General features: G+C 36.7%; 1 protein-coding gene across 3 annotated transcripts in view; it reads right to left on the bottom strand.

The window, feature by feature from the left end:
• ripor2 (RHO family interacting cell polarization regulator 2) overlaps positions 1-8,165 on the bottom strand; it is a 41,000-nt gene extending 32,835 nt beyond the window's left edge. For 2 of the 3 annotated variants that reach the window (XM_060897357.1, XM_060897356.1), the window contains exon 1: positions 7,929-8,165. In XM_060897357.1, coding sequence (XP_060753340.1) covers positions 7,929-8,004 — 76 coding nt within the window. In that variant the 5' untranslated portion in view covers positions 8,005-8,165. The remainder of the gene's footprint in view (positions 1-7,928) is intronic. The other variant, XM_060897360.1, reaches the window with a different exon arrangement.
• Between the last annotated feature and the right edge of the window lie 6,868 nt (positions 8,166-15,033).

The following is a 15,033-nucleotide window of genomic DNA, read 5'->3' on the forward strand; positions in this document are numbered from 1 at the left end:
TTGCAGAATGAGCAGTTTAAAAAGATGTGATGAGTTGGCTTCAAGTGTTAGAGAAAGCATGTGTTAGTCTTCACCCTCCCTGATTAGTTGCTGTCATATGATAAGGGAACAGTGTGTGGGAGAGAATTTACAGCTGACCAGGTTGGGGAGAAAAATTGGGGAACAATAAAACAATAAAATAAATGTATTCCAGTGCGAGTTAGATGATTGTTATAGTTGTTATTTTTTTTAATAAGGTGTGGCTGTAAATGACTATATTGAGACCATATGTTAAATTCCTCTAGATCTGTTTTGTGGCCATTAAATATATTTAATAGTGTCTATTGCATTTGAAAACAAAAGACGAAATCGATTACATAAAACCAAAACATAGAGATTATTGTTACACTTTAATTGTCGAATGATGCATAAAGACAGACTGGAGTATTCAGAGTAACATACAGATATTAGCCCAAATCATATTAAGCAAATTCTCAAAGTAAACAGACTTCATCACTTGTTTATACCAAATTCTTCTTCTTCTTCTTCTTCTTCTTCTTCTTCTTCTTCTTATTATTATTATTATTATTATTATTATTATTATTATTATTATTATTAACTGATGGCCACATATAAAGTATGATGTTCCATGGAATTTGTGGGCTCAAATTGCATATTTTGTAGAAATGCAATACTTAGTTTATGGATTCAGAATATTGTCTCAATATATTAATTAATAATAATATATTGCTAACCAAAATGTCAACTCAGTGAAAAAATGGATTCAAATTCAGGATTAAAAAAATAAATGTATACATGAGCAATTTCAAACATGATCCTTTTTCAAAATGTCTTTAAGACTATCTAATGTGTCCAAAGCGTTGTAATCTAAACATGAATATAGTTGAATTTGTTCACACACGCTTCTCTGTCCAAGATGTCCGACAGTGTGAGATTTATACAGAAATACCACACAAGTCATAGAGGTCAGTGTGTAAGGATGAGCAAGCACAACTGTGAAGGAATGTGAGAATGTGTGTGTGTGTGTTCATGAAGAGTGTAAGGTGTGAGATAACATGAGCCAATGAGCTTTTTATACAGTCAGCTACACTGGATTGTGGTTGAACAGTTCGGAAAAAAAAAATTACTGTATACAAAACAACAATATCAAAGATACGCTCAATAAAATTAGAATTGTGTCTAAACTGAGGATTTAAAAAATTGCAACCTTTTTCCTTAATTACAGCCTCTAACATAAGGTATTTTTTCAACCGAGACTCACCCAAGTTCACTTTCTGAAGTCACAATCTGAAGCTGATTATTTATAGCGTTGAAATTTGATTATATAGTTATATACAAATATTCAGTTTCATGTAATCACACATTTGGTAATTACAGACAGTTTTACAGTTAAAAACATTAAAACCTCTACATTTTTGACTGCTACTGTGTATAAGTCTGTACAAAAATTAAATCCACATTCATTTCATAATAAAAGTTCTTCAAAGCTGGAAAACCGAGCCTGGTCTCACGCCTGTGTATATTTTCACTGGCAGCACGCTTACACAGTTAGTCAGGCTTAGTTAGATTAAAGACTGTCATGCCTTAAACACACATCTCCTGCCTTTGGTCTTAATAACAGACTCAGCTGTAGGTAACGGTCCAGGCCGCCCACCCAGCACAGCTGCTTGTACACTCCTCGCCAGGTGTTCAGATGTGTGTGTGTGTGTGTGTGTGTGTGTGTGTGTGTGTGTGTGTGTGAGAGAGAGAGAGAGAGAGAGAGAGAGAGAGTTATGTTTGCGTAATGGGATCTCTTTTGCTACATTGGTGGATCAGTGGTTTGACAATAATGGTGAAAGACAGAACATACATAGTTCCTGGGTGACTGTAAGACAACAACATTGCCTTTCATCACTACTGATACTGATCAGTTGTTTGCAGGCTGTTGAAAGGCCTCACACTCTTTAAGGAAGAAGCTCTGCTTAATTGTCATCAGCATGGCTGTGTTATACTCTCAACATAATTTCTCTTCATTCACTGTAAAATGTAGCCTTGTGTTGGTGGAAAGCTTAGCTCATTTGGACTAAAGTAGGTCAATGTGTACTTGTGTCATCAGGCAAAGAGGCAAAAGTGTCATGCAATATGTGAGGCATATATCCTAAAAGGCCTCCCCACTACAGTAATAACAAAATTCCGAAGCATCTACTCTATGACAGTGGAATCAGGTGCAAAGACACTCACTCACTCTCACTCATCTTCTACCGCTTATCCGAACTACCTCGGGTCACGGGGAGCCTGTGCCTATCTCAGGAGTCATCGGGCATCAAGGCAGGATACACCCTGGACGGAGTGGTGCAAAGACATTTTTATGAAATCCAGTTTCACTAACCAAACATATTACGCAAGGAAAAGTCATGCGTCCTCTCTCTCTCTCTCTCTCTCTCTCTCTCTCTCTCTCTCTCTCTCTCTCTCTCTCTCTCTCTCTCTCTCCCTTTCTCTCTCTCTCTCCTTCCTTTTTCTCCCCAATCTAAGCAATGCTTTACTTGTTCTTTGTGCCAAGGGCAGTGTATCCCAAGCTGATGTGAGCAGACCATGCAATCTCCTTCTGACATAAACTCATCCCAAACCTTCAGGAATATCACAGACGACCCATTCATGCACTCTAAAACAGGAACAAAACACACTATCATGTGCACATGCCTGATTAGAACATGTGTTAAATGCTGGGAAGCAACCTTTTCTCTTCAGGTATTTACCTAAAAAATAAAAAGAGGAATTATAACGGACAGAGGAATTAACGGTCCTTTAATTCATGCAAATGGAAAGATTCTATCATTCTAGATAATACATCAGTATTTTATGCCACTGTAACATAAGGGACTGTAACATGAGGGAACACAGGTCAAAATATTTAACCATTAATTCTTCTTGTAAACATGCCTACTTGACACTAATGCTACAACATGGTACTTCATAGGTCAAGATTTTCCAGTCTGAAAAGTGTGAGATTAAGCATCTTGAAGGTGGAAACTAATTTTTGAATGGATACAATCACCTCTATGGTAGGATGATTGATTTTGCAAGTCTAGGCAACCAAAACTACTAGTTGTACATGTAATAGGATTGCTCATACTGGGGATTCCCAGTGCATGTAATGCAATAGAAAATGGAAGGATGTAAATGAGCCACTGATACATTCATTCATTCATCTTCTACCGCATATCCGAACTACCTCGGGTCACGGGGAGCCTGTGCCTATCTCAGGCGTCATTGGGCATCAAGGCAGGATACACCCTGGACGGAGTGGCAACCCATCGCAGGGCACACACACACACTCTCATTCACTCACACAATCACACACTAGGGACAATTTTCCAGAGATGCCAATCAACCTACCATGCATGTCTTTGGACCGGGGGAGGAAACCGGAGTACCCGGAGGAAACCCCCGAGACACGGGGAGAACATGCAAACTCCACACACACAAGGTGGAGGCGGGACTCGAACCCCGACCCTGGAGGTGTGAGGCAAACGTGCTAACCACTAAGCCACCGTGCCCCGCCACTGATACAAAATTGTGAATTTTGCCAAAAATGCTGAGGCTGAGAAATGCATTTACAACCTGGATTCCAAAAAAGTTGAATAAAATGAAAACTAAAAGACGTTCATATTACATTAACCAATATTTTATTCACAATAGAACAGATAAATCTTTACGTCTTTGACGTATTTTTTGTTCAGTGATGCTCCAAATGTTGAATGAATGATGAATTGGTATGTTTTTGGGAGGTGGGAGGAGGAAACCTGAGAAACCAGAGGACACCGCCGTGCAGCCACTGGAAAGACAAGAGATCTGGATACTAATACTAATAATAAAGACAAGAGATCTAATACTTTTAATACTGTGTTAAATACTAGTTTTATGCAGGTCTGCACTATAAGGCAGAAATCATAATCAACCCAATGTAAGTTTATAGTGTATAAAGAGGGCCTAGTCTCTCCCATGGTGGTGCCACTTAAAAATCATTAATGTGGGAATAGTATAATTGGTTGAGCAGTGCAATAATACCTGTAGAGAATTATCTATGCTAATTTGATGACTCTCAGTTTGAGTTTACAAAGTCCGAGCTTTGTTCACCACAAAGTTATAACTGCTCAGTTTTACCAAAAAAATTAAGTTTAATCATCTGTGGTTTTAGTGGCTACATTCAACAGCGTAATGACTGAGCAGATGGTGTAGTAGTCCTGCTTATTGATTGTTTTTTTTTTTTTAGTTCAGCGCAAGGCTTCCACAAGCATACAGTCTCCAATTCTGGTGCAGCAAGTCTCAAATCTCCCTCTTTCCACCCAATCAGCTGTAAGGTGCAAAATAACTTGATAAGTTGAAACCAGACACCACCTCAACAGGCTCTGCAGAGGTGCCTGAAAGGACACACTTCCCCCAACCCTGATATGAGATCTGAGAGTAGATAAGGAGCAGTGCAATAAATGGGTTTGTGAAACCTGATACTGCTTTTTGCCTGGATGAATACAGTGGTCACTGAACAGTAGCATATCACATGGGAAAAAAAATAAAAATAAAATACAATCAGAAAACCAACAACAAAGGCAAAAACACAACAAATACAACACATGAGCATTAACTTAAAATGGAATAGATATGTCTCTACTGAACTTCTGCAGAGTGTGCCCATCTGTGACACTTCAGACCCATCGTTTCTATTGTGAGCTAATACTGTTCTGTTACTCAGTTTGCTGTAGAGTTTTAGAAATTGTTGTCCTTTTCGGGTTTGCTGTTTTTTGGTTTGTTATTACGTCTTGCACTTAAAGGATTACCATTTCACAGTGATCGTGACGTCACGGCTGAATTGAGAGTGAGCGTGAAATCTGTCCTGTCTTTACCTAATCCACCACATTCAATACCACGATACCACCTGAAGAGGCTCCCAAAAGGAGTTTTGTCCTCTTTTGTTTGTCTTCACACCTCAGAAATATAGAAACTGAGAATTGAAAAAAGGCAAGGATACAAGCAGTAATCAAGAGAGACTTCCTTGTAATACTTGACAGAAGTGCTTAGATTGCCCAAGGGATTATACAGAGATAAAGCCAGGTGTTGCAAATGAAATATTTGAGCCTAAAATCCACAGTGCTGAGATGATAAGCAGCTTCTTTCCAGAAACAGCTTCTTTTTAGAGCATGATTCATAAATATTTTACTTATAGCAGTAAAAGCTGTTGACACGTGTGAGGTAATGACACATGCTAGGGCTTGTATGGTCTTTCAATTTATAATACAGCAGCTTCAGGGCTTGAGGCTGGTACATTACATAGTTTCTTATAGCTGATATAACACAAGCCATAGAACGTTAGGTGCAGTATGATTAATTTTAAGGACTTTTAACTTAGAAAAAGGCTCAACGTTCAAAGTGTCTTCCCAAAATTCTGACTATGTCTAAAAGACTTTTTGCCTCTGCTTCAGGAACCACACATACGATCCTGCAAAAGGCTCTCTGATTAACTGGTGCCAACAAAAAGGAATTAATGGACTCCTTTTGCATATTTTTGTATATCATTTACTTTTGCTGTTTTTTTTTTGTCTTGGCAAGGTTGAATTAGGTTAATTAGAAATGTTTTGAAGGCTTATCTCAGAGAGAGAGAGAGAGAGAGAGAGAGAGAGAGAAGTCAGTGGGTGAGGCAGTTGTTTATTTGAGGAAGGGTGAAGGCGTATCAGGAGCCAGTTCCTCAGGTTTGAGCAGAGAAGGGGAGTACAGTTTTAGTGGCCTGTGATAGATAGGAGACTTCAGACCTCATTCTGAACTGAGAATCTTTGTTTTTAATGATGTCTTCACATCTCTTTAAAAAAGTTCCCTACGGGGTTCTTTGGGGTGTCAAAGGTTCTAGATTTCTAAATGCGGTATACTTTGGACTATTTCTGAAAGGAAAAAAACCCTGTTTCTTTTACTGTGCTAGAACTACCTGTGTGTGCCTTGCATGTTACATGCATTCAATTTCTGTATGTACAGATACAATTTCACAGACTAGTTTTAAATATTCATCAAGTACAATGTGACCTAGAACAAAGTGACACAAAACTTGGGATATACACACATAGACACCTATCAGGTCTAACCCTTCAGAGCTTCAGAGGGCTGCAGATGTCTAAGAATTCACAGTTTTTAAGATTGTTGCTGAATTCTCAATTCTGATTAGTCATAAGATATTGACAGATTTTTCTTGCTCTGACAGTAGTTCTTGCTACAAAGCTTTATATTGATTTGCTTGCTCTAATATGTTATTGCTTGCACAGGGACTTGAAGAAAGACAAGAATTTGGGTGAAGGAATTTTAATCAGCTGTTTACAGATGTTTACAGCTGTTTTGATTCCACAAACGTAGCTTTAAAGTCATTGGCAAATTGCTGTGCTAAAAGAGGAATAAAACAAAGCAGGATTTGCTGATTGTCATGATATATACAATTCCCAGCATGATAACTACAATTCCCAGCATGTCACATGACTTAATCACCCTCATCTGTATCCAATGGCAATGTTTATATGGTACTAATACTGGAAAGTAATAAACTCTGAGTGTCTCAAACCACCTTGTCATTGATTCCTATAATGGCACACCCTGCCTAGTTTTATTTCTTTCTTGAGAATTAATGTTCCCTTCCATGTATGTATAGCTGGGTTATGATAAGAAGCATTTGAAAAAAAGATGTGGAGGGTTCATGAGACTTAAAAGAAGCTTGTTAGCCTCATACAGATTGGTGCATTAGTGGAGTTGTGGTGTGATAAGAGGGTGCTCAGGTAATCGACAACAACTATCTATGTGCAAACTGGAAGAAGGATTGGCCAAAGATATACGTATACATATACATTTCAAATATACACACTGCTAATAAAAATAGATATAGAAACATTTTGTAAATTCAACTGTTAGGTGATTGATGCTTATCAGCTTCTGGGTAGAAATTGGCAACAGTGCAGGGATATCACAATAAAGCCCTAGACAGCCAGTTAACACTGGCATCCTAATGCTTCATCATATAGCCACTCTTTTCAGTCTTTTTCATTTTTAGTAGTTGAAAGGAAAAAATGCCCTATTGTATTTCAGTGAAATGAGGGTATATACCGGATGATGAGGCAACATTTTAAAGACAGCAGCTACAAGGTTCAGATGTTCATGTGTGATTACGTGTAAAAATATCTGTTTCATAACATAATTCCTAGCAATTTACAATTTTGTGACCTTGCAAGATCACATAAACTACTAACATGAAAGTTAGATGATTTTAAAGAACCATATTAGGGATTATATTATATCCATATGTGCCTGTTTTGGTAAATTATACAGCAAACTAATTGCATCTACAACCTACCGTTACACCTACACAATCTCTTGATCTCACCCAGTAGAGCGGCATATGTAGATTTCAATATCTAGTGCTGAAGTGCAGATTAAAATGCTTCATCTGTCTCTTGGCCGTATTACTTTGCTTCCTGCTCATGCACATAGTGTTAAATTGGCATTAAAATGACAATTACCTTGAAGAAGAGCAATTTCTTGCCATTTCTACTGATGTGACCTTATAACTGGGTCTATAGTTACAAGTAATCAACAGTACATAATATTTGATATGGAAGACAAAGTAATAGTGCTAACACACACACACACACACACACACACACACACACACACACCACATTTGCATTCTGCAACAGGAACAAATATGAAAATCTTCCTATCTACTGATATGCTGCACTATAACTGAACATAATTTGTCATACAATGCAATACTAACATATATTTTCAATAACCAAACAAACCTAGACCCAATCTTATTCCTATTACCCTCAAATAGACCTTATATATTTAATTCTCACCTACAAAACCATGACCAGAGTGTACCCAAAGCCCACCCACAATTCCCTGACCCAGGATCACTCTACCATCAATGAAGACGTCCTCTGCCTCCTCATGCATCAGTTCAGTAAAGTCATCCTCTGTGATGTCAGCCAAGGCCATCCCTTCTCAAGTTTTTACCTTCTCTTTCACTGCTACGTTCCTTGTACTGATCTGGAGCTTGATATCAATCAGAGCCTGAGCAGAGAGCCAAGGACTACACAGTGCTTCTGCTCTCCACACAAGGGTGTGTGTGAGTGTGTGAGAGCGAGAGAAAGCCCACACCACACAGGCCAGCTTTCAACAACAGGATGATTTCATAATCTAACGTGTGTTTGCGCAGTGGGAAGAAGTGAAGAGCAAACTTTGAGCGGGCGTGTGTGGGTGAGGGTGTGTGTTGAGTGCAGAATGAGAGAAGATCTGTGAGTCTGCCAAACTGTGATCATGAAAAATCTAAATGAGAATGTTGAGACTGGCGGATGTATGTTTGGTCTAAACTCTGGTTTTCAGCAAGCACACCTCATCTTTGTCTGATGGTGTAATCTTAAGTCAATTCATTTTCTATAATTCACAAGTTTATATTGTAATAGTTTATATAGTAAGACTGTTCCTTTAGACAGAGAGGACTTTGCAGCTTCTTGCCAGTATGATAAGCATCTTATTTAATAAAAAAAAAAGAAGACTGGTTAAGAGATCTACCATTTATAGGCACTATTTCATAAATGATAACACAAACACTTGTAGGTCAGACAACTTTAACTATAAATGGAAAAAGTACATGTTGTTCTTTAATAACTTAACTTTTATTTTATTTGTTAGCATTGACTAATTACTGTCCTATATGAGGAATAAAACACTCTGGGATGTGCTGCTGTAGGGAAAAAATAAAAACGTCTGGGAATTACATTTCAATGTTGATTATTTTCCTATAGGAGCACAGTCATTTCATGTGTTATTACTTACATAACTGTCCCATCTAATGACCCATTTAAAACAACTAACCCATTTAATCTCACCAGAATCTAAAACCTCATTTTTGTTTGTGTTTCTAAAGTTAGGTATAAAAGACTTGTATGTATCATTGAAAAATTAACATATCCAGTACTTTTAAAAGCTCTTTATTAATTCATTAATTGTATGGTAAAAAAAAAAAAAAAAAAAAAATATATATATATATATATATATATATATATATATATATATATATATATATATAAAATACAAATAAATAGTTTTTAAAAATGCAAGGTATTTGCATAAAGGGCTTTGCTAAAAATGTTCTCACATAACCAGGAAATTTTGGTGAGTAAATTAACTAAACATAAACAGGTCACAGAATGACTCAACTTCATCAGTGCAAATAAAAATAAAGGACAAAATGCTGTGACTTCACACACAGGCCTTTGTTCATTTCACACAGGATATTCAAACAGAGAAAGATGACATGTGCCAGTCTACTGAGACAGGCTGAAATAGTAACTAGGCTAGCGGTTGGATATATATCATGTCTTATATCCGCTACAATTCTTCTGCGCCTTCCTTAACTCCCTGTGGAACAGACCTTACAGCAATCTCATTAATGAAAGGGCCAGTTCCAGCTGCAGCCATAGTACAGCACAGCCGTGATGTATCCCAGTGTTCACAAAAAACATTCTTCAAACAGTAAAATTAAAATAAAACCAGAATGGTCAGGCATGTTTATAGGCAACTCTGATCATCTGAATATGAGAGGGATGGGGGGCTTTTCTAGAGGCAGGCTAGAGTCAAGAGTGGAGTAGTTAGAAGTAAGCTGGAAGGTGTTATTCAGACCTGTGTACATAAATAATGGAGGACAGGAGAGTAACAAGATCCCCAAGTCAGTCATGTGCTCGGACACTCTTTGAGAAAAGAAAACACACTAAAAGAGCACACCACACAGTGTAGCAGTTAATAACTGTACTAACACACTCACACAATACATTACAATGTTGTATTTTGTGATATCAATCAACACATGAGACAGAAAGTGAATATTAAACAAACCCACACACACAATTTAGTACTAGAAAGTATTTATATATGCATATAGCTTTTTATGTCACAACATGCATCACTTTGTTTCACTGTAACCGCTTGGATTTTCAGAGAATGCAAATTATTTGAAATGTTAGTCATAGTACCAGTGAAAGCAACACACACACACACATGCACACACACAGACCTACTATTGCTAACACATCCCACCCACAACAAGCTGCCCCATGTAGCAATGCACTACATTTAAACATCAGCATAAAAAAAGTCAAAAGCACAAATCCATTAAAGAACATAAATGACTGATGTGATCACTCTAAACAAAACACAGACCTCAAATATTTACATTTTTCTGAGTAAAGGTTTTTGTTTCATGTGTCATGACATTTCTGACTATATTCGGATAGAGGAAAAATGCAGGTGCACCCAAAGCACATCTGTACAGCTGCAGTTGTGACTCATGTGGTCAAGGCTCTGTGTTGTTGATTGAAAGGTCAGGGTTAAAGCCACAGCACAGTTTGACCCTTGAGAAAGACCCTTAACCCTCTCAGGTATATCGTGGCTGACCCTGTGCTCTGATCCAAACTTCCAAAGCTGGGATATATGAAGAAAACATTTCACTGTAGTGTTATATATATATTGGTCAAAAATAAAGGCTTCTTCTTATCTACAGACTGCAGACCAATGTGTCTTGAAATCAATATCAGATTGTAAATTATTAATATTATTATTATTATTGTTGTTGTTGTCGTTATTATTATTATTATTATTATTATTATTATTATTATTATTATTATTATATTCATCTGTATATATATTTTTAATTTTTTATAACAGATTATCTTTACTAAAAACAAAAATTTAATACTAAGTATTATTAAATCTTTTTATGTATCTTATCTCAGAGGTTTCTGAAATATCCTGTTACAAGTTAGCTCTCATTATCTAATTAACTTTAACAATAAGCATTTATAAATATGGTTGAAGAATCCTCCGTGAAAAACCTGTCATTGTCATCGTATAGTAGATATTTTATTAGCAATCATCATAAGAAAGATGACTGAAAAATCCTTCTAGAAATCCGGTCAGGTTAACTATTAACTGCTATTTCGTTTATGTTAGCAGTGATGACACATTTATCCTCTCAGCTTATCGCAGCTATTTCATTACTTCTATTAGTACTGATTAGGAATATTAATAAGCATTACATAAGAATCCTCTTCAGAAATATTGTTAGCTCTCAGTGTTAGTGTTGATTATTGTGAATATTTCTAAATATGACCTAAGTATCTTGTTTGAAATCCTATCTTATAACTGCTAGTTTATTAGTGATAACAATGATGATTATGAACATATCTTAAAAATACACTCAAGAAATCTTGTTTGTTTTTGAACAAAAAAAGTTCTCCTAGGACGGCTAAACATGATATATTGTTATTGATTAATATTTTTTTCTCCCCTTCTGTGGATACGGTGATATAATCCAAAACCAGACCATCTCTGGATTAAGAACTGGCAACCAGGAAAATGGTGGATTATTTGCATATTGGGAACAATACAACAGTACGAGTACATCATATTTAAATCTGAATACTCAGAAACAAATTTAAGTTGAAATGCAGGTTATGAGCACTGACAAGATCAGGTATAAACAGAATCTCAGCCTTGCTCAACGGGTGTAAATAAAAGTGACGGTTCTGCAACCTTAGCATCGGCATACATCCTCAAGCACAAACTGCACTCATGCCATTATTTCTCCATAATAACAAGATACTGTTGCACCCCAGGGAAGCTGTCAAACATGAACACACATGTACACACCTGTGTGTTAACAGCACTCCATGAACAATGTATTGATAAGAGTTTTCAAATGGACTGTTCCAGTCAAACAAGAAAGCGCTTTCCATCCTCAACTCTACACAAGGGGACAATAGAGGTCAGGGTTCTGGTCACAATCTGCCCTTCAGTGCTTTTTCTGATTGTTATAAAGTACTCTTTTTGATGACTTTTTGCCTCGAGGTATTGAAAGAGCAAACACAGAAGGAAGTTGAAAGAAGCTAGGACATTGCAAAAATTCCTGCTTATTTTTTTTCACAGCAAAAATGAATGACCTCAACCAGAGAGTATGTTTTGTGTTTGACTTCATAAAAGACCAAAATGTAAGAAAGTTGAAGAATCAAAAGAGCAGTTCGCCTCTTTCACCCTCTGTGATCAAGCACTTCCTCTTACTTTCACACATTTTCTGCTCTGTGCATAAACAATGGCGAATAATTATACGAAGTGTGATGTTTGAAATTATGCAGAGTTTCTAAGGCAACAGCACCAAGGGTAAGCTGGTATTCTGGCTTGCTTGTTATGTCAACTGGCATAAGATTTTCAGTGTTTCATGTAAAACCTTAATTGACTCCTAATTATTCACTACATCAAGCTTTTTGGACTAGTCACAGTCTATTTTTCACATCTGAATTAAAGAACCTGTATGGAGAGCTCCTAATATGTTGAAACAGTATGTTGAAATAACTTAAACAATCTTAATTTCCAAAAAATGTCAAAGTACAGTGTATATATTTCTCTAGTGACATATACTGCATCTCTGTACTTTAACTATTATGTATGTTTTGATTCCATATTGTCTTTATAGTTAATTTATGCACCTCACTATTGTTCCTCTAGAATTAGGCTACTCCAAAGACAACAAGTGACCCAAGTCAGTGTAAGTGACTGTAAAATGACAGTTTCTGCTTGTGTCTGATGTGGCCTGGTATGTGTTCATCTATCTGACTAATCTAGCTACAGCTAATGGTTGAATGTTTGCCTAGGTGAACTTTCCATCTGTGTTGGTGCTCAACTGCATCTTTTAGGTGGGACCCAATTGTTAGCGTAAAGAGACAGAGATAATAAGCAGCACACTAAAGCTGTAGGTTTCATTTTGACTTCTGTTTTCAGTACACAGACTCATTTTCATATCCCTGGGCAGTCTGAAAAGTGAATAATCGAAGGATGATTCAGGGAATGATTCACATACATAAATCTTAAGAAAAAAAAATAAAATAAAAATATCTGCATAAAATGACTATTAATATGTTTACCTGATTGATTATGTGTGTGTGGGAATATATAATGCACCAAATATAATGAGCAATATTTGTGGTTATTGAAATAGTATAAAGAAAATTTATATTCTCTATATGTGAATAAATTCAAATTTATATATATATTATAATATAATTTAACATTATTCACATGGGAATTAGATAAATAAATATATATAATCGTGAGAGTGGTCCAGGCAGTGGGTGTGGTATCTGTGGTATACCACAGTATCCGTTACTATTGCAGGTGATGAGAGAGAAAAGAGAAGTAGAATATATAAGAGAGAACAGGGAAGATCTGTGTATCTCATCTCATGTGATTAAGAGTAAGGTGTGGTTCAGTGGTGCTAAAAGTTCAGATTTACCCAATTTCCTGCAAAAAAGCAACGGTGTGTGGCTTGATGTGTAACAGGCCTGTAACAGTGTTATGTTATCATACTGTGGGCTTGGAAATTCCCACATGGGTTCACAGACAGCAGGCGTTTATTGGGATGGGATTACAACCCAGCATCCACTGTCCCATGTTCTCTTTGCTTCTCTGATTGGCATCACGTTAAGTAAGTAAAATAAAGACTGTTATTTTCCTATAATAGTCCTTCCTGAAGTGTGTTATTCCTCAAATACAACAATTTACAAATATTAACAATTTAATTTCTATTAAAGAGAGATAAATTATTAGCAGATAAAGCCAGACATTTCATATTTTTATTCTCTCTTGAAATTAATAAGACAAAGAAAAGTGCAAAAATCTTGATTACTTAATACAAATTGCTTCTCAACATATACTCGTTTTAAATCTCTTATAGGTATTATAGAAATAATAATATATTCGAATGGGCACATTCATTGAAACCTGTGGTCTTTCTTTTTGCCAGCACTGCTGTATTAGAAAATAAATGAACAGTGGATAATATAAGATTATTCTGACCCTGTATGTATGCTAAGCACGTTAGGACCATGATGTCTAGAAACTACCGGATTCTGTCCTAGTGTGAAGTGATTCTTATATGCAGCTCAAAATTAGACAAGGGCCTCTCTCTGGTTGATCTGCATGAGAATAGGTCTTCCCACGAATGGCTTTCACGCCTACACATTCAGAACAGAAAACCAAGCCAGTCTGGCATTGCCCAAAGGCCCTCAATAAGTTCTGCTTCCAAAGCAAGCAGGGGTCCAAAGAAAAGCATAGTGTCCTCTATCAAAAGGGAACTGCATGTAAAATCCTATTGCTATAGATAAAAAAGTGTGACACCCCTCACATATCGCTGTGTCATGTTTCACGCTCACTTATCTGAGCAGGCCATCAGCTCTGTGGTTGCAGAGAATGATATATGAGACATGGATCATGCTCAGACTGTTATTATGGGTTTCATAGCTGCTTATAAAAGCCTATTAATCTCCATTGGCTATGCACTCGGAATTTACGGGAACACACTGCCATCAAACTGCTATTTCTAGTTTCTCACTTGTTCTCTTTTTGATTTATGAGCATGAGCTTAACGCTGCTGTGTTGTTTTGCACCATGCTGTCCTGCAGGATGTTTCTGAGGATGGACATTATTCAGAGGACCTGGATGGCATGACTCACTTGTGATTTTTCTCAGAGCAGATACAGAGAGTTCGAGCCAACTCACTGCTGTCTGCTGACACTCCGACTGCTAAAACACAGTTTGTCTACTAAATACCACATTCTGTTTACCGAGTGAGCTTAATTATCAGTGTTGATCACAAACTCTCAGTTATCCATGACTCCTTTGACCTACACTTTTCTATTATTAGGAAAATTGTAGCATGATTCACATTTACAGTCATCTAATGCAATACTGCTTGCGACAGGTTAAAGGAGTTCTCTGGGATTATTCTAGATCTTTACCTACTGCATCTGTTGGATATGTACAATTACATCATACAAGAAGCATACAGATGCATATTTGCTTGTACTGAGATATTATGCTTTAATTATAAAGGAAACATCAAGGATGCCTATTGACTGCACTGCAGATATTTCAGTGAGGATAGTATGGCTTAAATGTATTATACAGAAGAAGTAA

Source organism: Tachysurus vachellii, chromosome 21 (assembly GCF_030014155.1).
Source record: "Tachysurus vachellii isolate PV-2020 chromosome 21, HZAU_Pvac_v1, whole genome shotgun sequence".
NCBI classification, from domain to species: domain Eukaryota; kingdom Metazoa; phylum Chordata; class Actinopteri; order Siluriformes; family Bagridae; genus Tachysurus; species Tachysurus vachellii.